General features: G+C 38.0%; 1 protein-coding gene across 1 annotated transcript in view; it reads right to left on the reverse strand.

The window, feature by feature from the left end:
* The window catches only part of LOC140149167 (sodium- and chloride-dependent GABA transporter 2-like), a 48301-nt gene extending 23883 nt beyond the window's left edge, over positions 1-24418 (reverse strand). The window contains exons 1-2 of the mRNA XM_072171364.1: positions 24267-24418; positions 11824-12051 (exon numbers count right to left, since the gene is read on the reverse strand). Of these exons, the coding sequence (XP_072027465.1) occupies positions 11824-11992 (169 nt within the window). The 5' untranslated portion in view covers positions 11993-12051; positions 24267-24418. The remainder of the gene's footprint in view (positions 1-11823; positions 12052-24266) is intronic.
* Positions 24419-24975: the final 557 nt, after the last annotated feature.

The raw sequence follows: 24975 nt of genomic DNA on the forward strand, positions 1-24975 counted from the left end.
ATATAGCCCATTTTTTTTAAATAGCAGTAGAAACGCCACGCACGAACGACGTGGCATACGAAGAGGCTGCAAGAGATGTCTTCCACGGGCCGAATATCAGGGTCGTTCGTTTGTGTGATCATGGTGATGGGAACATTTAAGTCATAGATATCTATTATATTATGTTTTAGATTGTTCGTTTAGTTTGTTCTATCAATTTTATCTGAGGTCATGTGGAAAGTTTATAAATCAATAAAATATAATGATACAATGCATCACAAACACGACAAACCCTCAGCAATTCGCGATAGGCCTTCAACTCCGTACACTATGCCATCCCTAACACACATATACTGTCAATCATACTTGTTTATCAATCCAATTAAACCGCAAGCAAGTACAAGACGCGCTCATGCACCTACTGAGAGTTTAATGTTCCCGCCAACACAAAGGGCAGTATAGTTGTGTACCATGTAGTTATTAATGGTAATGGCAGGTGCCCGGAGGATTTAAACCATAACGAGATCTAGGCGACCAATCACAAGCCATATCCATTTAAAGATGCATTACATCATGGCCAATTTTAGTAGGCCAGGAATCCGACAATCTCATCCATAGACGTGTTAAGCATGTCCAAAGTCAGTAGTCCACTTGGGAAGCTAACAAACAGAGGGAGTACGGTGACTGAAAAGATCAGATGTGAAAATCTATCAATTGTGCACAAATTAATTGAATCAGAGTTTTAGTAAGCTTAAATGCAATAGCCAGAGTATGAGCTAGTATGCACAATTGGCAAGTGGACTACGGAGAAGTCTATCAACTCCGCGGTACTTCAAGATCTTCCATACATTTTCAAATCATGAATATGGGCATTTTCTATGCCTGGAAGCTCAGTGCATTCCGTGCCCAATGGTATTATACCAGTTGGTAAACATTAATATTTTTGTTATCGTTTAAAATATTGATGCCTTTGGCAAACGAAACCATGAAGAAATTGTAAGTATTTGATAAATAAAAAGTCCAAGAGCCATTGCTAGATAATGCAGACCTCATCATGCTCATGTTATTTAAATTATTCCAGCAGGTTTTTTTTTATATATACGAGGGGCGGTCAAAAAGTTCGTAGAAGTCGGTATGCTACTTTGTCGCACGGTATTGAATTTGGTCTCATTTGAAAGCTTGTTCCTTCAAAACATTACTGCAAAGATATTGGATTTTTGCATCACTGTATGTGGGCAGGACACTCTTCAGAGGAAGCCTACCTCCATGAATTCACAGGTACTACCAGAAGTGAGTACAGGGTCATTATGGAAATTTCTCCGAACGGCGGTGAAAACTCAAATGAAATTTAACAATGTACAGTTGCTGTAAATGGTAATGAAGTCCTTGATATTCAACAGCAACGAAATGGTTCTTAGAGTTCAAGAATGGAATGAGCGTCCTTGAAGATCATCCAAGGTCCAAAAGACTTGCTGACGTCACCACTAACGATATACTTGCTGGTACAGTGGCACTGATAATGGATAAAGAGCCAAAAAAGAAAGATGAGATAGCCTCAAAATATGACAAGTCTGTTGAATGTGTTTTCAACATTAATCCATTAACATTGGGTATTCCAGGGTGTCTTCTAGATGGGGTCCCAGAATTTGATACCAATTGACATATTCAATTCCACACCTTTACAATTAGAATGAGGACCGAGGCAAGTTTAATCTATATGTGGCTAAAGGTGATAAAACATACATTAATCACTGGAATTACGAGAGCATATAGTGGAAGCACCTGGATCTCCCACACCTAAGAAGATCATCACCCGGTCACCATAGTGCAAGGTCTTCATCGCTGTTTCTGAGATTTAGGGAAAATCTTGATGAAAGATCATTTGCCAAATGAAAGTACAATCATAGGCATATATCATACAATTTTGATAGCAAAATTGAGGCAAGCCATCATGTGAAGAAGGTTGATAGTAGGAATGTGACTGTTCTCGGATTGTGTCCTGTACGCGCGCTATTCTTAGTTTGTCAAGCTGCCATTCACGACATAGGGGTCAGTTAACTAAAGTAACCACATTGTGGTTCAGGCATGGCCTCCAGTTAGTGAAACCTATTTTAGAATTTTAAGTCCTAGCTTCATAATATCAGGTTTGCTGGTGATTAATGCTGGTGAGCCTTCACTGAAGAGTGGCTCAAGGAGCTATCGGAAGACTTCCATTTTGTTGACATAGAAGGTTTCAAGAAAAAATGCGACGGGTGCATTAAGGTTTGCAGTGACCATGCTCAAGAGTGAGATAGAAAGAATTTGGCTAGTACTCTTTCAAGTACCTTGTTCTACGAACTTATTGACCGCCCTCGTATATACTAACCATGCTAAGAGCACGGACCTGGATGGTGTACTTTACATTGCCGACACTGTCCCGTACCATCAGTTGAGGAGTCAAGCATACCCTGACTGATTCTATGGATTTATGGTCAAGGGGGAACTTTAGAAAGTCTCTGGATATAGGTTTCAAATACTGAAGTACTATACCAAGACCAAGCATTCAGTTTATATTTACACTTGAAGATAACAAACGAGGATAGGGAAATACATAACAAAAAGACACACCGATGAAATACGATAATACAGGATCAGGATCCCAAACCCGACCGATATGAGGATTTAGATTTCGCTGTTTTCAAAGTGTGTCAGTGTAGTTATTTCCAGCTATAGTTGAGGAATTTGGTATGGAAATATTCTTCTATATAGGGTTGGACAATAAGTTTTGTAAATGCCCGTTTCAATACCTTGTGTTTTTCTTAAACATGGGCAATTCCACCATTACGGACGTTACAGATACATGCGACTTCTAAGTGAATAGCAGTGTTGGAGGACTCGGGACTCGGACTCGGACTCGAGTCCGGACTCGAGTCCTTTTTTCAAGGCAAAATAGGGTCTTTTTAGGTCTTTTATTTTCGTTCATTGTAAACTTCTTCTTATGCTTGATCAATGATCACATCACATGATTAATTTAAGTAATTTTATATGCAAATAAATTCAGTTTATAAATAAAAGTACAACCAAAAATCAAGATTGCTTTCAGTTATTATCTTTAATTGGTGAAATGGATTTTATTTGTACGGAAAGTCCAATCTACGGAAAGCCCAATCGGTCATTGTAACAGCATGACTGCTTGGTGTTTTTTTGGCAGGCCGGGAGTGGGGCAAGCGATTTTTGGCAGGCCGAGAGGGGATATAGCAGGATCCAGAATGGAAGTCCCGTTCTCGGTTTGAGTACAAGAAGTTTTGAAGGTATTCTTTTATAGATTTCAGGACGCTGAATAACTTGAATGAGAGGGGTCTGACCCATCGAAAAATGTGGGGAACTCTTGGTAGAGGGCGTTTTTCAAAATGGCCGCCAAAATCCCTTAAAAAGCATCTCTTGCAATTTCACACCTCCCCGGGCTCCGCATAATTATTGCACAGCCCCAAAACTATACTAGGCATGCAAGGTGGGACTAACAAATTATGTATTTACAAGAAAATAATATAGAACTAAAATTATGGTTAAATATAGGCCTACGTTGATAAAGTATTGGTCAAAACCCCAGGGCTTGAATTTGATACACAAGGACTCGGACTCGAACATTGAGGATTCGGACTCGGACATCAGAAATTGGCAAGGACTCGGACTCGGACTTGGACTCGGATACCAAGGACTCGGACTCGGACTCGGATGATGAGGACTCGACTACAACACTGGTGAATAGCACACCTGTTTGCTGTTAGGATAACTTTATTACTTATATACTGGTACGCACTCTAATGTTCAATATAATGAAGCAATTTTGTTTTGGCTTTCTTAGGTAATTAGCTTCCAAAATTAGAAACGAGCGTTACGGACGTTACGCAAAAATGCCTGCCTTTTTGACAGATGCATCATCCTTAAATCTGAAGTTCTGGTTTTTTCCTGTTAACTATATTGAGCAAGCACTGACTCCATTCTATTCAAACATGAAAAGTTTGACATTAATACTCCTATATCGTCCTATGCTGTTGATTTAGTGTTACGGACGTTACATTTTAAAGCGTTGTATACGGACGTTACATGTATTAAAATCAATAAAACAACATTTAAGAGCTGTTCCCTTAGGTGTAATTGTACATAATCAGCTTTTCGTCAGCCCATAGGGCTGGTACCTAATTCTGAGATGGGGTTTGTGTACACTAAAGATTAGCTAAGATTATAGCCTTCTTCTATTGGTATGAATTATTTTTTTTACTTCTCGTGGTGGAAATGTTTTTGATGTCTGCTAATTCGATTTGCAAGGAAAAGAAAGTATGTTTTGCCGTTTCAACGAACGAAAACGATTGAGTATTGCCAAAGTTATGTTTGAATTAATTATGACTTAAAAAGTTATCATAGGTTAGGCCTACACATATATTCATAAACTTGTTCAGCAATCAGCATATCAAAAAAATGACATGGACTACTGAGCATAGCATGGTGTTTGGTTGCCTGTGAGTGCATAATTGATATGTTGATAACAGATCTAATAATGTTGTAGAATCAAAATCTTCATTATATGGACCACGTTGAAGTCAAAGTAATTATCTATCCTATCCTGTATCGTTTTATGGATAAAATTGACTCAAAATGTTATTGATGATATTATTGCTATCTTTAACATCAGTTTTGTCTTTTCAACGGGAAAAATCCGATTGAAAATAAAGTTTTTAGGGGCTAGCTATAATATTGAACAATATATCCCATAATTTGACATGCATTTATAGAAAATAAATAAATCATTGTCTTACTTTATAAATTATAAATACTGTAAAATGACACATAACTAAAGTGAGGCCAATTTCTATCTTTTTTATTTGATTCATAAAATTACATTCAACAAAATGATTGAAGACTGAGAAAACACACAATGCAGACTATTACAGAATGGAGTAGGTTAGATGCCATGTCCATAGCTTTGCAGGAGTTTCGGACTAACAATCAACACATTCAAAAAATACAGTTTAAAAGTGAAGATTGTAGTGAATGATCAGTCCTTTATCATGTGCTTGCCACTATCTACTTTATAGTAAACTATACATTGCGAAATAATATAAAATTATTTTAAAATAAAATGTGCATGTAAGTTGAGTTAACATAGCGAATTAACTAACAACTGCAGTGAATTTTTTGATTTTATTAATAATAAGCATGGGTAAAAAGCAGTAAAGACAAAAATACAGAACAATTTGGAGTAATGAATTAAAGAGTTGACAGGAGTTATAGGAGTTAATGTTTTTTGCTGTTTCAGTGTGCATGTTCTCACCATTGATGGTTTGGTGAACTGTCATGTAACATGGATGTAAGCGTGATCCTAAAAATGCCTTTCACGGTGACCCAAACTATTTACAAGACCTCTTCTGCATTGAGGCTGGCCTTCCCTTTTAAAGGGATTTTTTTATTAATACATATTACGGGTAACTTTACACTAAATAGAAGTTCTTCCAATTTAACTTCAGGTCTTGAAAATCATGTACTTCTCATGTGTGCTCTTGTATTGAAGATGTGTAATTATAGGTCAATCAGTCTGCCTCAGGGTTACTTGGGGTCGTGCTGCAGGCAATGTGTGTGAGTAATACGCTGACTATATTATGTAGCAGTTACAAGACTAAACCATTTTTGAAGAGGAGTTAAACTACAGCTCACAAAGATGTGTCATTTAGAAGCTCTTCAAAGCCTTGAGCAAAAGCTGTGACGTCCGTAACGATTTATGAAACGTCCGTAACACTCGTTAAATTATTTCTAATTATAGATTTTTTTACATTTTGCTCAATGATTGAACCCATCACAAACTAACAGTGAATGTGTAATGTCATTGAAATCAGCCAATTAGTCCCCCCAGGAAAAAATTATGAAAAATGTTAAGGACGTTACGTGATCCGATGGAAATAAAATCGCGAAGCGGATAAGAGATGATGCATTTCCATGTCTTGGAGAAAAACGTGACTTCGTGGAAGTGGTGTCTTGTGTAAAGACGTGACTTAACCTAAACATGTCTTTTGAAGTGCATACGTGTCTTCCCATTGATGACATAAGACATGTCTTGGAGAAAAACACGTCTTTATAAAATACAGGTCTTGAAATATACACGTCTCCCACCTGATGACATTACATCCGTCTTAAAACGTGTCTTCTGCCAAGACACCATTTTCCCCTCCTCTAGTTCTTCGGTGACACTGAAGAGAGCATTCAAGTTCAATGGCATTGGACTATATATCATGTATAGTCCACCGCAAGATCGTTCAGATATCTTTGTATACAGACAATGGGCAAGCTACGCAGTATCTCACAGCTCTTTTCAGAGCCACATGTATCGATGGACTTGGATCGCGATCTTGTTCACTATCCGAGAGTTACCTGAAATCTGAGGTAAGAGAACGAGACAATGGAAGGAACTGAACAATGTTCGTATTGCTTTTAGCTCAGTACTGATAATAGCATAGATTAATAATGGATAATAGTAACCATGCATGCATTTGTGATGATCATAAAATTATCATGGCACTCATGCGTCCATGAGCGTGTTGCAGTCATCCGCAATGCTTTTTTTTAAAGCATCGACCGTGCACCTCGTTTTCAACTCGTCTAGCCAGTTTTATCGGCACTGGGCAAAGCACGACCAGCAATAGTCAGAATGTTACAATAATATAGTGACCATGTGAAACCGATTCGATAGCTCGCACTTCGTAACAAACGCATTTTGTACTTGAGGCGCATTTTTACTCACTGAATACTTTACTATACGTATAGTTTTTCTAGGTGACGTCTGTTATCGGATTTCCATTATGCTCGATATTTTCAAGGCCACGCGGCTTTCACTTCACATACGTTCATTTTACGTTGGAACATTTATCATTACTGATTTTGGGGGGGACAAAATCTAAGGTCTAAATCTAAACAGGAGATGCCACTCTGATATAATATAAAAACCATTAGGCCTACATTGTGTATTTGGGGTCTCCCCGTCTGTCCGAAACACCGTTAATCCGAACCACCGTCAGTCCGAAAACCCGTTAGGGGTTGGGTTAGGGTTAGTGTTAGGGTTAGTTAACTTTAGGGTTAGAGAAGCGGTGATGGTTAGCGTTAATCCTAACCCTATCGGGTGTTCGGACTGACGGTGGTTCGGATTGACGGTGTTTTGGACTGACGGGTGTCACCGTGCCATTAGTACTTTGAAAAGTGAATTATTATACTTCGGTACACATCAAGTTCGGTAGTGACGTCAATGCTTTTTCGCGGTTATGTCACAAGTAGGCTACAAGGGTGCCGACAAACCGACCTAGCTCACGTGTGTATGTACGTACATACGCTCTGCGCGATTACTCTCTACATTTAGGGCCTACACCGAGTGGAAAAAAGAGTGAGAGAGTGATATGGAGGACAACCCCTTTTTGAGTGGAAAAACTTCACTCTAAAAGGACTGAAAAAAGTAGTCTGTATACTCTCAAAAGAGTGAATATTGCCTAAAGAAAATCACGGGAAGAAATGTACTTTCTTTCAATTTAGAGTGTTTTCCACCTAACGGGTTGTCCTTCGTTCAACTCCTTGAAAAAGTGGAAATTACTCTTCAATAATCGTATCTTTAGATACGATTATATATACTAGTATATAGTTTTACCTCGTGTTGTGTAGTAGTTGCATGCATGCTGGGCATGCATGGCGTAGGTGCGTTATTTCGCTGGTCGCAGTATCGAATCGCGTGCTTAAAGTTACTCTCTAAATGTATAAAAGAGTGAATTTCCACTCTTTCAAGGAGTTGAACGAAGGACAATCCGATAAGTGGAAAACACTGTGCACTGCATTTCACACTGATCCTCGGACACCTGCAAAACTTCTACTATAATCATGATAATAGGAGCATGCAACTTGTGCCACCCTCGAGACACGTCGTGTTTTCATATTCAGATTGAATAGTCAAATGGGTTGAACAAACTCTTACGCATTATACTCATCCATAGTCATGAAATGAGCCATGTATAATGTGTTCGCGTTCACAGTCATGTACTTTACCATGTTTATGTTATGATCCATGTAAATGTGACATTTAAAATTCCACACTATGTAGGGCCTACGGTGATTTACAAATTGTTGTACCACTTGTAGCTATACTTGTACGGACCATAGGCCGTACGATGTTGCAGCAACTCTTCACTAATACCCTTGTTGTATCTTTTCAATAAACTCGTTCACTGCTTTAAAGGCTTATAATTCAAAAGATTTCACTTCTATGCACTAAAAATCGTGCAAATCGTGTTAAAGTTGCCCGGGTAAAGTTGCCATATTTGGCAGAGTAATAGTACTTATGAGGTGATTAATCTAGGCTATGGAGCCATTTCAACAACACCCCTCATTTAGTGGAAAAAGGTCATTGAACTTTGCATTGGAAGTTCAAAGTTATTCAAACTTGCTCAAAACCCACACCATTGTCAACCTCTTCACATAAGGATTCAGAAAAAGTATACTTTGACCTATCTATGACTTACGGTTATGGAGTTATAGGCAAAAGTTTAACATTGTGACGTCATATGATTAACTTTGGCTCCGCAGGGGCGAAAATGAAAATTGGTCTGATTTTGTTGAAAATAGTCTGAAAATTATTCATCTCGTTGCATGAAAGGAGAAAAAGAAGAGTATATTTAATTCCGGGTAACAACAATTGTCAAGGTCAAATATAAAATTCAATGCGACCCAGTGGATATTGTCCTATTTTGCTTTATTACCGAGGAAACGAAACATCCTGCATAGGAAAACCTTTTTCTGATTTCTCGTGGCAAAACAAGTAGTTTGAGACCTTTTTCAACAATATTGGAGCAATTTTCATTTTCGCCAAAATTCGGTCTATAACGTCACAATGTTACCTACAGGGTGTCCCAGAATGATTTGTACCGTGTTTGCAAAAATAACTAAAAATAGAAGACGGGCAGTGTATCTATTTTTGATACGAGCATTATAAATGTTAGACATGTCTCCTACTTATTCTGTTAATTTCAGCACGCTACCTTTATTTGTTTTGGCGTGGCATGCAATAATGTAAAATCGATGAAAAACGACTCGCAAACCTTTGAAAAATGGTACGATACGATTAAATGAAGAATGTGGGATGTTTGGAACAGCATTTCGACGACAACTACTGTTGGGGTTGCGCCTTAAAGCTTGCCGGACAGCTGCAATGTTCGCTCTAGTTCTTACTTACAGTCTTACGAGCACCTGAAGCTTCACTCTGCCGATTCCTGACAGTTCCATGCTCGTCAAACTTCTTTACGTTATTTACTCTATTTAAAACTACAGCCAAAGAGAGAATAGGATTATAGGCCACAAATCCTTAATTTCATATAATGATTGCTTCGTAACGTCATAAATAATGGATAGATATCGGCTATTTAGTGGAAATATGAACAGGGCACAACTAAATCATCCGCATAACTTTTTCCAAATAACTTTGTGCTGAACGGTTAGTAATGTTACAGATTTTCAAAATAGGTTGCGTTGTCAAAACTTAGAATTCACCATTTTTACGCAAACTTCTATAACTTCTACTAGAAACGTCCAATTTTTAAAATCTAAAAAATCTGAGAACGCTAAATATATGTAGAACTTAAAATGCAAAACAATATGACCATTCAACATGCTCTTCATACCTAAAAAATTCCATCTTTCCCGGTATAGATCATTCTGGGACACCCTGTATTTACCCATAACTCAATAGCCGTAACTATACTTTTTCTGAATCATTATGGGTAGATGAACACGTTATTGTTGTTTTTAACTTTAATTTTGAACTTGACACCGTGTAAAAGTTCAATTACCTTTCCCCACAAAATACGGGTGCTGCTGAAATGGCTCCCGTTCTTGAATGCATTACGTAGATCCTAGATTGTGTAGCCTAGTCCCCCGCCTAGTCCTATAATTATTGTATTGTATTATTGTACGAACATTTTGACACCTTTTTTGTTTATGAAGCACTTTGATGTTTTGACCCCCATAGAACCAGAAACGTGACCTTTGACTTTTCCGTAATAACTCCAGAACGGTAAGTCCTAGATAGGTCAAACTTAAATTTTCTGAATCCTTATGACTAGTGAACTACATGTACTAGTTATAACTAGTATATACGTTTGTATGGTTTTTAACACAATTTGATGACCTTTCCCGCAAAAAAGCTACCCCGGTTGCTATCATGCACTTTTGTGTACACTGTGTCAACTTCCCATAACTATTAGTAGCATTACCCCCATCTGAGGGGTCGGGCTCGGGGCTCATACACTGTATTATCAAGCCACTGTCTATATACAAAAGGAATAGGGCGATAACGAAGTTTTTACCCAGATGATTAAACAAGTTGCTACACACATGACAAACGCGAAACGTTCATGTTTAATAGAGTGAAATCAATACGACCATTACGATATTATTGTCTTTTGCAACAAGTTATGTTCTACCGTTATTTTAGCATTTTCATTGATTTTTAGTCAGTTCAATGTCGTGTGCATTTAATTGTAATCAATCAATTTTTGCACAAAACAATTATATATATCGATTACATCATTTATTTGAAGGTAAATTATATCCAAACGTAGTTACTCCTGGTCATTGAACGCAACAGATCAATCATGAGTGTTAAGTACGACCATTGCCCAGCATGATTTTTGCATATCATGGATATACAATTCGGGAAGTGTATACAATGTATTCATAGAAATACTGTGCAAATGTTGCTAAGCAGGATGAAGAGGGAGTTAGGGATACACACGTGCTTGTAGTATTATAATGGGGGCGTGTAGTATTATAAGGGAGAGCGTGGCGCAATGGTTAGGGTACTTGCCTTTAGTGCATGAGGTCACGGGTTCGATTCCCGGCGGTGGCAATTTGCTGGGATATTGACTTGGAAAAAAAAGTCTGAAATTAATTGGCAACTTCTGTAGATTAAATTCAGACTTCCGCTCTCCCCATGGTTCATTTAGAATTGGGTAAATGAATCATGAAAGTACTCCGTCCTTCGGAGGGGACGTTAAGCCGTCGGTCCCGTGTACAGAGAGCCATACCTGTACATGTATCTCGCAGCCAGTTTCGAAAAGAGTAGGGTGTTAACCCCTGACTGTTCCCGTCCCGGTGTTCAAATGGACCCCAATGGAAATAAGCTTCAATAGAGGCTATCCAGGGTTGTCAAAACCCGAACAAATCAAATCAAAGGGGTGTGTTGGTGGGTGTGGAGATAGGTAGGTGGTTCTGATCACAAAAAGGTTTTATTTCGTGTTTAGAAAATAGATATCATAAGCTTTAAAATGATATATCATTTGATTTCAAACGATATCCATGCAGAAGCCGACTTTTAGTTTGTTGAACTTGCTCCTTCAACAAAATGGTGCCCTTTTCGGTGTCACATGTGTCTCTTTTTCCACATTGCTGGTAATAAATCAGATAGTCATAATTTGCGGTCATTTCAAATCATCCCCAATTCAACGAGGTTCAGAAATGTCCTCTTATTGTTAATTATTGGTTATACATACCTAGACAAAATACAATGCTTTGTAACCACCACTTGAACAAGATTCAACCAAAGCAAACAAAGACTAGAACTATTTAAGGATTCTATAGAAATAAGTAGAAGATTATTATCCTCTTCAGCAATAGGGTTATTGATTGGTTTTTAAAACGCTATCAAATGAAAAATATGTCGCAACAAATTGAGGTATGAATACGACCGTCACGCACATTTTGCACTGTAACTCAGAATACAGTTTGCCGACTTTACGTTTCGTTCGTAGTGTACGACCACATAATACACGCCAAAAAACTTACCGCCTCCGTTCTTATAACATAGGTATGGAAACCGCCAAATGTTTCCCAGCCCTACAGCAAAGCCAATGCAAGATAAGATAAAGTCTAAACGTCCTTCCCATTGCTCCCTCTCTGGGACTGGCGGTTTCTTTTCTGTAACTGCTTTGCCATCCACCACTGGACTTGTCATTCCTGGTAACGGAGCCTTCTCTGTCGTTCATCTTTTGTGGTCATTGGCACTGCTTTATCCTGAAAGATAGAAATGATAGACTTTTAGGTACAGATTGGGTGCAAAATTAAACAAAAACGACATTTTCAACCAAAATACCTGAACTCGTATTGAAAACAACATTTTTTTTTTGGGGGGGGTCACCTCACCTATAGGCTGTTTCATCCTCTGTAGTATGCAGCCCTCTTCAAGAATCATCCATTTCTGTCTGTCTTGCGCATCCCTTGCCCAAGTGGTGCCTCTATATATGCTGTTAAGTCGTCTCGCCATCTTCGTCTTTGCCTTCCTCTTCTACGCTTTCCTGTTCTTGGTTGCCACTCGGTGACTCTTTTTGTCCATCTGTTGTCGTTTTTTCTTGCCACATGTCCTGCCATCTCCATTTTGCTTCACCGATCCTTTCCATGATGTCTTTGACTACAGTTTTACTTCTTATGTCACTGTTTCTGATTCTGTCACGTAAAGTTATGTTCAGCATACGTCTTTCCATGGCTCGCTGTGTCGTGGTGAGTTTTTGTTCTAGATCTTTATTTGTCGACCAGGTTTCAGCGTTGTAAAGTCTAGTGGGTAACACACATTGATCATATATACGCCTCCTCAATGTCATTGGTATAGCTTTTTATCACAAAGGATGTCTTTGTACCTACCAAAACAACACCAGCCAACCTTGATTCTCAGTAAGACTTCATCTCTTGTTTTGTCCTCCATTTTGACTGTCTTGCTCAGATACTTGTAGCTATCTACTTTCTCTATCGGTTCATTGTTAATTTCAATGGACTCTCTAGTGTCAAAGTTGGTCATGTATTTCGTTTTCCCTTTGTGTATTTTTAGTCCAGTTTTCCTGCTCTCAGTATTCAAACTGTTTAGCTGAACTTCCCAGTCTTTGACTGATGGTGATGTAAGGGCTACATCATCTGCAAACCTCAGGTCGGTTAACCATTCTCCATCGATGTTAATACCTCTTTCTTCTAAATCTAGTTGTTTGAAAATTTGTTCCATGGCAGCTGTGAATATTTTTGGAGAGATTGTGTCACTCCCCTCTGTATGTGGATAGGCTTGGAGACATCCTTATCTATGTGGATTGTAGCTGTGGCGTTTGTGCAAATGTCTTCTAGAATCTTAACATACCCTTCGTTAACTCCAATCCTTATTAAGGCTGCAAATAAGTCACTATGTTCCACCTAATCAAAAGCTTTCTCATAATCCATAATAGCCAAAGCTTCAGCTGATACTCATTTGCTTTCTCAATCAGTTGGTTCAAAGCATGCAGATGATCAGTTGTTGAAAAATCCACTCTGAAGCCTGCCTGCCCTCTTGGTTGATTTTCATTCAAGATTATCTTGATTCTATTCTGAATGATTCGTGTGAAAATTTTATATGCATGTGATAGCATACTAATTGGTAGTTTTTGATATCCTCTTTCTTATGTAGAAGAATAATCTTGGCTTCCTTCCAGGCTGCTGGTATCTTCTTTTCTGTCAATATTTGGTTGTAGAGTCTTGTTAATTGAGTGATGATTTCCGCACCTCCTATCTTATACACGTCGCTGGATATATATCACCAGTGCCAGGTGCTTTGTTGTCTTTCATTTGTTTTACTGCTGTCTCTACTTCTTTAACAGTTACGTTAACGGTTTGGTAGGTCTGTTTGATCTGGAGACAAGAAGTTTGGTTTACTTTGGTTAGAATGAGAGCTATATATATTATATAGGTCTTGGTAAAACTCTGCACAGATGTTGAGTATTTCTTCTCAACTAGATGTAGGAATCCCGAAAGGAATTGGATTCATGATCCATCCAAAATTCAAAGACTATATCAGAGAAATAAAAATACAAATAGAGTTGTTTCACTTAATGTACAACTGACAGCAAACAATCACATATGTGTTGTGCAAGTGTATGCACCTACCAGCGAATATGAGGATGAAGCAGTAGAAGAAATGTATGAGGATATGAATAAGGCGATGGAAGAAAGTAGAGCGACCTACACCATCGTAATGGGAGATTTCAACGCCAAGATAGGTAGACGTCAATCCGGAGAGGAATCAATCATGGGAAGGTTTGGAGTTGGCGAAAGAAACAGAAGAGGAGAGGTGCTATTTGAATATGCTACACAACAAAACCTGGTTATTGCCAACACTTTCTTCAAAAAGAAAGAAAACAGATACTGGACATGGGAAAGCCCAGGAGGAAAGATCAGGAATCATATTGATTTTGTACTATTAGTATAGCCAGAGAGGCATGCTACAGAATTGTGAAGTGATCACGAATGTGGACATTGGCAGCGATCACAGGATGATTAGAGCTAAGATACTATTGAACAAGAAACTTGCAAGACTCAAATTCATCAAGAATTCTAAAAAGAGCAAACTTAATATAATGCGACTGAAAGAAAGGAGGGAAGAATTTCAACTAACACTCAAAGAATCGATTCACAGCACTGGATATGGATGATATGGATATAGACTCGAGATCTACACTAATATATCCAGCATAGTGACAGAGGCTGCTGAAGAGATAGCACCACAAGAAAGAACAAAGAAACAAAAAACCAAAGAAGATATTGAGATTGAGGAGCTAGATATTAAAAGAAAGATACTCAGAGAAATCATAGACAAAACTTCTACTCAGAAAGTAGAGTACAAGGCAGAGGATGATTTAAGGAAGCCCCATCATGCATTGTAAAAGTGTTATCACTAGAGTTTCAACTGCCACTTTACTTTTCAAATCTCATTGAACTCTGTGCAAAAGATGTTGTTTTAGAATTGCCCGTGTGTCATTATTAGTTGGTCGATTTCAGATCTGAAGTGATGTATGCATGAAGGATAATCCACACCTTCTGTAGATAACATAAAATGTGAAATCGACCAACCTTTAGAAGGTGTTTTTATTGTAAATATATCTGTCCAAATTCAAATTTAACCATGCACGTGTGTATGCAGTGGGCGGGCAGTGGTGTCATGTTCACTCACACAGCTGTGCTAACCGCAAGACTTGCTGGGAAGTGCTTAAATCATCCTCTGAGTACAAGGAAACTGTGAAGGAATTTCGAAAGAAGAGGCGTCAGAGAAGAAGCAGAAATTGAAGAGAACTTTTAGAGAAGAAATTGAGTCCATCCTAGAAAGTGGTAAAGGACCAAAACAGATCTCCAAAATGAACAGTAAGAAAACTAGAATCAGCCAGATGAAAGAAAAAAAATGGGGGGGGGGGGGCTGTATATCTTCAATACGAAAGGTTAAAATTTTCAAATGATGGTCAGTAAATGTCATTAGATTAATAAAGTTTACTTTGAGGGCTGTTAAATGTCAAAAATGTCAATTTTAATAATATTTACTTCAAATACAAGTGTTCAAAATCCAAAAGCCTCAATAATTTACAAGTTCTGGGTCCTCAAACTCTTTGAAGTGAATTGAACAACTGACCAACGGTAAACTCGGAATCATATGAAGGTCCATTAATCTAGACCTATAATCATGATAATAATTATATGTACTGCAGTTCTTCCAGCTGTTCATTTAATATCTATATACCACTACAACAGCATAGGCCTACTGACCGTACTACCAGATTGACATGAAGGCTTTCGTGAACTTTTCAAACTTCAATATGTTCTATATTACCCGGGTATATTACATTACCCTTCACAGTCAATATACTGTTAAAGGTAAACGTATTCAAGTAAACGAGGCAAATGTCATTCGGTACGACTCCCAGTGATTGTCAAAGGTAATATCCATTTGCAGTGTTTAGATTATGTTTAGGAAAATGAGCCAGAGGCCTTTTGACTGGTTTGTGTAATAGTCTGTAATTAAGAACAATCGAAAGATCACACACAATCCCTTGCAGTTACTTGTTCATGTTACTAGTAGTATTTTACTAAACAATAAATAGCCTAAACCACATTGAACTGTCTTTAAAAAAAACGCCATAGATAAAGATCATGTTTCATAATTTTGCATTGATAAATACTTGGAAGACGTGTCGGAGTTCGTCAGGGTCGTTCAATTACAAAAAAAATCAATAATTTTCATTGTACGAGGGTCATTCAAAAAGTTGTACCTCCATCGTCACATCTCTGTTATCTTATGTGCCAGGATATTGAAATTACCCATGCTTTTGCTCTTAAATCCTGGCTACAAAATAAAGGTTATTTGATGTTTGGTTGTTAGATGTGATTGTTAGGGCGACTACTGATCATGCTGATACGTCGGAAACGGTCTGAAAAGAAAGGCTAATTTTGATTTTAAAAGGTTGCCCACTTCCATGTGGAAATCATTACAGCTTTCTTTCTGAAAAATTGCTTTATTTTTGTTCAAATAATTTAATCAGTATCTAATACTTGCAGATAGTACAGTTTTACTGGGTATCGTGTCTTTTGCACAACAAAACCGATACAAGTTCAGAATATCCTTCATGTTGACCCTTTTCCATAGTTTCTTGAATTCGATCGGGTGAACACTTGTTGGTTTAAAAGGGCATTTCGTGATTCACAGCCTCGTCCCCCCACTTTTCTCAAAAAAAAGTTGCGATTTTTATATCACTGGAAACCCGGGTGGAAACCTCTGGCTACATAATGTTTATGTACAAAATATTTCTTGCAGATTGATTCGTTTAGCAAAAATATCGTGAAATTTGAATTTCGTTCTGGTGCACCAGAACGAAATTACAACGTAGTGTCTATGGAGCAGTGTAATACACATAAGCATGCATAACTCGCAAACGCAATATCGGAATCAACTGAAATTTTGGGAATATGCTTTTTTCGTGGATATGTACTGAAAATGTCATAAAAAGCGGATGCTAGGATCACGAAATACCCTTTAAGTCATATTAATATTATGAGATAATAACTCAAAATATAAGCCTATGCATCCAAAATTAAAATTGAAATAGCAAAAGGAAACACAGTGCGAGATACAGTCTTACTTTGCAAATTCTGATGCCTCATAAATGTCTAATCAAAGGTCTAATGGACCAAAATTTAATTTGTTGCCATGGTGACCTTTTGAATGGAAAAAACCCCCATTCTAAAGTTTCACCTAAAACCCATTGAAAATGTTGCTTTTGTTTTTTGCTACATTTGTAGAGTGCCTGTTCGTCACTGATCACCGCTAGTCCTTCCAGAAGGACTCAACAGTTAGTCCGGGCAGTTAGTCCGTCGGCCGGCTTAGATATAGTCCGTCAGCCGGTGTGGATATTGTCCTTCTAGAAGGACTAATCACCGCGGGTCATCCTTGACCGGTCATGAAGAGGGAATTACTTGAGTAGCATTTTAGGTCAACCTTTGAAAATACATCTTTTTCATTCAAAGTATCACCATACATATGGCTACAAACTTTGAGCCACACCAGGATCTGTGGCCAGACAAATAAGGTATCAAAACTTGCAGAATTAACCTCGATTTGTTTTTGCTATTTCAGTTTTTAAATTTGGTGCATAGATTTTGAGTTTTACCGTATATCGTAATAAACGGGGGGTAATTATTTTTGGTAGGCGTTTTATTTATACATCCTGAAAGGGAAAAAGAGTAGGCCTACTGCTTAATTTACTTTTTCAGCAAATTATTAATTGGCAAAGGATAGAAACTTTCTATCAATTTAGCCCATTTAGCAAAATTAAATTAAAAAGTTTGTACTTAACTACCAATGATTACTAATGGGAGGGAGCGATTTTGAAGGTATGTACTCCATGCATTTTTGAAGCAATTAAAAATGTCAACAATCAATCGGAAATCAAAATACTATATAACAAATTAAATACAAAATTTAGAATTTTATACACAAATACCGAAATTTGAGAAAATAAGTCTAGAAACACTTATTTTATCTATTTTTCGGTTAAGGGGGTACTACACCCCTGGCCAATTTTGTGCCTATTTTTGCATTTTTCTCAAAAAATTATAGCACAATGGTGACAGGTAAGATATGTATATATATTATAGGGGCAAAGACTACAACTAGGCCTACTGCACTGAAAATTCAGCAAATAGGCACAAAATTGGCCAGGGGTGTAGTACCCCTGAAGTAAATTAAAATTTGGTAAATTACCGGGTAATTATGCCGATCGATGTAAAATACCGGTAACTTACCGATTTAGAACACTGGTTAGATAGTTCTTTGAAAACATATCTACACATAGAAGAGGGTCAAGCGGATCATAGACTCTGAAGACACTCTCTATGAGCGGATCAAGCGTCTTCAGGGTTGGAGCATGCAGATCTAATTATCCAGGGCTAATTATCTTCAAAACTAGTCCTCATTGAAGGAATAGAAAACAATTTCCATAATTACTTTTGATATAAGAATGAACTGTGTGTATATACTTGCCACACCGGGGGTTAACTTTTTTAATCAGATCCCAAAACCTTTATAAAATTAAGTTAACGTTCATTCACTTATTAAAAGGGCATTTCGTGATCCACAGCCTCATCCCCCACTTTTCTAAAAAAGTTGAGATTTTTATATCATTGGAAACCTCTGGCTACATAATGTTTATGTACAAAATATTTCTTGCAGATTAATTCGTTTAGCAAAGATATCGTGAAATTTGAATTTCGTTCTGGTGCACCAGAACGAAATTACAACGCATTTTCTATGGAGCAGTGTAATACACATAATCATGCATAACTCGCAAACGCAAAATCGGAATCAACTGAAATTTTGGGAATAGGTTTTTTCGTGGATATCTAATGAAAAATGACATAAATAGAGGATGCTAGGATCACGAAATACTCCTTTAAAAGTCAAGTCCTTTTGTCATAATGGAACATGCATGCCAAGACATTTTTCAAGCATATGTTTGATGTTTCAAGTTCTAGTGGCATAGTGGCATGCATGCATGTACACTATTATTATTTTTGGCATAGGGCAGTATACAATGTACATGTACAAAAAGTATCCCAAAAAAGGCTAAATTAGATTATAGTAAATTTTCAAGAGTCCTGTGATGCTGTCTTCTTCTCTCAACACGAGCATCCAAGTTGTGTTTGGAATGTGGCAGGTCAACGGGTTGTCTTGCTCCAGGCACTGAAACATTTGACCCGGAAAGAAAAGTCCAAATAAGGAGGATATTTCGGGAAAAACTTTCAAAAAAAGACTTAAAAATCAAAATATGGAACGTTTTAAATACCTCCCAGCCCCAGGCTCTATAAAACAGTATATGGACTTTCAGATGGATTTAACCCACATGCAGACGCTAAGACCCTATGTCAATACATTGTATCGAATTCAAAGACATAGCGAAAAATAAAGAGGGACTATATCAGTATAGCTCAGTATGTTGGGTACATAACTTTTGCTTCATGTCTTGATGCAGTCGGAACATTTTAGTTATCAAAACATTAAGGCTAAATAAAAAACCTCAAGAGTACAAATATTTCTTACTCGTGTAGTATACTGGTACTAATAATAAAAGGGTTGAAGATCATTGTAAAAAAATAGTGCATGGGAAAATATTTAATAGACCTATGTGTCACGCGACCTTTAAAATATGCTAAAGAAATATACATTACTTTCCACAACTTGCTTTCAACGATTCCGTGACACATGTTGCAATAGGAATACAAAAATGTCATATGGGTAGTATGTCAAACATTTCAAAATACCACCAAAAAAAAAAAAAAGAAAAGATAAAACGGCGGTCAAATCAAACATGTTTCGAGAAAAGTCGGAGAAAATCCCGGCATGGAATAAGATCCCCAATTTCTTATTTCTCAACCCAAGGGCTAAGAGCAAAGTTATACAATTGATTCTTTTCCTTACTCTTACATTGCCAGAATTCAAGAATATCATGAGTCTCATTATGACTGATGAACTTTGGTCATCTGTGTTTTAATATTCAGTTCTGCTGCCAATGGCACGAAGGAGTGGGTCTGGTCACGTCCAAGCATATTCACAGAGTCTTCAGAGAGTGTTGAAAAGTTGAAGCTGTTTCCGAGAGGAATATTTTCCCGGGAATATTAATTTTTAGCCCACTCCTTGGCCTTAACAACGACACCGGCACAGCAGTTTCAGAACTTCCTGCACCAGCTGTTAAAAATCTTCCTATTTTCACTGAGTCCCCCAACTCGTAAAGAAGTAATCGAAGCAATAGCAGCCATGAAGACCAACAAGAAAGCACTGACGCATTGGACTGTAAAACTCCAGAGAGGAGGGGATAGCATGATTGATATGACTCTCAAATTCTGCATGGAAGTATCCTCAACGCTGCCATCGCCACTACAAATGTAATTATTCCTCTATACCAAAGAAAAGGTTGAAGGGGGAAGAAAGAGAGGACGACAGAAGAAACAATGGTTTGACAATATCAAAGAATGGACAGGAATGAACGTATTGCAAGGCAAACGTCTAGCTCAGAACAGAACAGCTTGGAAGCAGGAGATAAGGATGAAGCCAGATGGTAGCCAATCGTCAGTAGTGCGCGCCGGCCAAAGAAGAAGATACCAAAGAGAGGCGACCTCTCTCCCTCTCTCATGACAAACAAACGTGGTATTTTGCTTATGTCTATTGTTGCAAATGTGTACAAGATTCATCTTAACAGGATTCGATCTCACATTGAACCTTTACTGAGAAGCAACCAGGCTGGCTTTAAATCAGGACGCAACTGTGCTTAGCACAGCCTTCTGTGCTGTATTCTGATACCTGTATGATTGCGCTTGCTGTAAAATCGAGAGGCTTCGCGGTTTGAGAATGGAGCTAGTTCTATTTGCTCAGCAATATATACATCATCATTTAAGGCTTCAAGGAGTATCAACTTCCCTTGACAGTCATTTTGTGGACTTTAAAAAAGCATTCGACTCCATCAACATGCATGGTCCGTCATGTTTTCAGTGCTGCGGCACTACGGAATACCATGTGGTCAATGTCAGGTGCACTACAAGGACTCCAGTAGTGCCGTCATGGTAGACGGAAGCATCTCCGAGCCTTTCCAGGTAACAACTGGAGTGCTTCAGGGTGATGTGTTGACACAATTTCTGTTCATTGTCGTGGTAGTCTACCTTCTGAAGAAATCCACTTCTGGAATTGTTACCTACCCACGTCGAGGTATCCTGCTAGGATGTTTAATGACCTAGATGTCGCTGATATTACCCTGGTGGAATCTTTCATAACCCAGGCCCAGTCACAGCTTATTAGGTAGCAACTGCAGCAGTAGATCTGGGTCTTGTCATCAGTGCACTTAAGACAGAATATATAACTGCAAACTGTAACGCTCCTTCAGAACTTAAAGTCTATTGGTAGTACCATCAACCATATCACAGACTTCTAGTACTTGAGTTCCAGGATGGGCTCTAGTGTTGGAGACCTAAAAAAAGAAAAACACTAACCTGGGCATCATTATGTAAACTGGAACGTCCATTCCTGCCAATCGAAACAAAAATCAATCAAAAGACAACCTGTGTTACCGTCGGGTGCAAGTCATGTGTAATCGTCAAACAGGCAAACAATTAAGATCAATGCATTTGAAACATCTTGCTACAGAGTTCTGTTAAACATCAAGCGTGTGGAGTGGATTCCAACTGAAACAATATACAATCTGACCAGCAACATCCAACTGGTTGCAGGAGTTATCATGACACATCAACTCAAAGTTCTTAGCAATATACTGCGTCTTACAGACGAAGCGCCTGTGTGAAAGAATAATGCCCTTTATATTCCACCACATGGGAAGAGGAAACCGGGGAGGCCGCGCACACTGAAGTTACAGTATGTCCAACACCTCCTGAGAGATACAGAAGGGCTAGGGGGATGCTGCAGCCAAACAAAATTGTTTCGCTAGCCCAAGATTGCAACAGTTCCAGCTTGTAGTCGCCTGCTCCGCAGCCGACTGATGCTGATGACAAACATCACACTTTCACTTTCAACCTACATGATCGATGGAGAAAAAGTCGGGATGCTCAAGGTTGATATGTATGTGATTTGATCGGACCATGTTTAAAGACTTATGGGAGACATTTATGACTTGGGGATAAACTAATAAAAAGTTCGTCGCTGCATGGAAGATGAGAAAGAACAGCCTTTGCCGAAATCATAAGTTGAGTGTGTTTTCCTGGATCAGATCCCGAAATCAGACACAATGCATGCATGACAAATGAAGCGCAAGTTCCCTATTTTAATTCCTTTCTCCTTCTGATGTACACCGTGCAGCAATATCTATGATTGTATGATTATGAATACAACTCGGATATTTCGAACGATTGAGTCAATCACGTTTTTGTGTGACGATGCATTGTTGGTCGAAGCAGCAACAAAAAATGTAGTTCCCCAGATAACATATACTTATTGGGCCAATATTGGCAAAAAGTTGCATTGGCATTACATCAGTATATAATATTGGGCCAATATTGGCTCACCATTCATTGGCAGTTGATCTCTGGCCAATAATAAACCAATCATTGGTTTAATGTTGGCCTTTTATATATCGTTTGATCAGTATATAATATTGGGCCAATCTTGGCTTTCAATTGGCAATTTTTACATTGGCATCATGTTGGCAGCCAATATAGGTTATCACACCAATTTCGGTAACAAATTGGGTAACAATATGGTAACAAATAATTATTGTGATGAGTACTAGTGTTTGGAAGACCTTATTTAAATCCTAAATATTATACTAAGTTGAAATAATAGGAAACAAAACCACGGATGATAAAACGCAGGGCAAACGCTATTTAACACCACGGATTATTTATTTTAAAGAAAATACACATGAATTTTCGGCAATTTCAATTCTAAGACCACACTTTTAAAGATAATTTCTAAAGTACGTGTCAACATGCTATCAAATACTCTTGATGGCTATTCAACACCACGGTGATGAGTCGTATAGTTCGATCCTCTCTTACCGCGAAGCGGGCAAGAGATGATACCGTCGTCTTTTCCCGAGCCAATTATTAAAGTAATCCATTGCATCAATATTGGCCCAATACTAAAATTACATATTGTTAAAACATTGGCAGACAATTGTTTGCCAATGAGAAATAGGTACAGGCCAAATGTTGGTTCAATAACTGTGACAAGGTTTGGGCCAAGCTGGGGCCAACATTGGCCCAAGCCCAATATTGAGCCAACCTTGGGCCCATGAGCAAAACATGATTGGCCCAATACTGTTAGCCAATGTTGGGCCAATTGGACTCAAACATTGGCCCTTCATTGGGCCACCATTGCCATGCTATCTGGGATCACAGCATCTTGCGAATGGTTCAAATATCACAGATACACTTTTCTATGTCCTGTGGTTCTTGAGTTAATATGTTGTAAATAGGGCTGAAACAACAACACTTTTGTAAAACGTACATAACTCATTAACAACAATAAATTAAGCAAGTTGTCAAAGTATATGATTTGAAGAATGAACTTTTGCAAAACACCAAAGTGTTATATTTCAATAATATATTGATTCAGATAATGAAAATCGATTTGTTTTTGGCTGATTCGACCAACAATACCTCGTATACCATATATACCCTTAAATCGACACGTAGGCCTACAATCATTAAGGTGATCCAAGGTCAATCATATTTAAAGTTCACATAGGTCGGACTTGCATCTCAAATTCAATGCTATTCAAATACAGTTATCATGGTCTTCATGGCTGTGAAAACAAATTATTGGCGGCAATATCCATCGTCGGGTGTTCAGTATATAATATAATATACATGTGCGACAATATTATAGCCTACATATTATTCACACAATCTCCTTTTTTCCAGGGCAGTGATCTGTACACACGGGTATTACACTCCCCGAATTGCTACGTCTTCTTTCGTGTCATTTTCATCCAAAGTTCATCTGACATGTTTTCTCCTGACGACACTTAGTAAATAAAATACTCAATCCTGGTGTTGAAAATGCGCTATACAGCAGTGAAATATTAACACATGGTCATAAAGTAAAATTGAGCCATCAATGAAAACACAATCAAAGTTCTATATTTCGTTAACTATCAAAACTACTCTACTGAAGTCTGGAAAAAACTGCGTGATGTTGATATTCAAGATCAACTTTATTCATGTTCAATTCAAGCGAACGCAGCGGTATAGTAGTGCAGTACATATCATCCCCCGAACACTTGCAACCTTTTGTTACACTTGTTAAAACCCATATGCACAAAAACTGCTACCAACATAGCTCAATTTATTCCATTGCCTGCAGCCTTATACTTGACCGTGAGAACATGAAACGTAAAAAAGTATCTGCAAACTATCACTCTATTGCCAAAAAATTCTACAATTTATTTACTTACCTATCTTTGAAATAAAGGTGAAATACGAAAAAGATAATAATTCCATTGACCAACTTTATATCCAGGGTATATTGGCCATGCACATAAGACAGAGATCGCTGGTTGCTATTTTTGTCCGTGTTCAATATGACGGTCAATACTAAACGCTCACCTCGTATACATGGTATATAGAAACATTCATATGCCGCAGCGACGAACAGAATCGACGTAGTCGCAGTTGAAGAGCACACTCTGCGGCAAGAGTCAGTATACACGTATTTCACACGAACATTGTGAAAACACAACCAATCCTATGTTTTCTCAAAGCATTATGGAATACTTTGATATTATTAAACCCAGAACCGTAACCCACATCGCCAAGATCGCAAAAAGTTCTCAATTTGCGAGCGTTGCGAGCGAAAAATAGAAGGTTTTTTTTATGCCTTTTTGGTAAAAAAAGGTCCAAATTGTGATAAAAGGTCCACTTTTTCAAAATCAGCCCCCCCAATAAATCCTGGTTACGGACCTTTAAGCTCCTTTTTCTCCTCATCTCCTTTTTCTCTTCAGGTTTAGCGACTATTTTAAACTGCTGCGATTTGGTAGTTCACATGGTAGTGAGCTTTGGCAAATATTGCATTGATCATTTTCATAGCGAGTGTGTAGAAGAATTCAAATATCACACTTTTGTAGGTCCTGTGGTTCTTGAGTTATGTTGTAAAGAGGGCTGAAA

Source organism: Amphiura filiformis, chromosome 3, assembly GCF_039555335.1.
Source record: "Amphiura filiformis chromosome 3, Afil_fr2py, whole genome shotgun sequence".
Lineage (NCBI taxonomy): Eukaryota > Metazoa > Echinodermata > Ophiuroidea > Amphilepidida > Amphiuridae > Amphiura > Amphiura filiformis.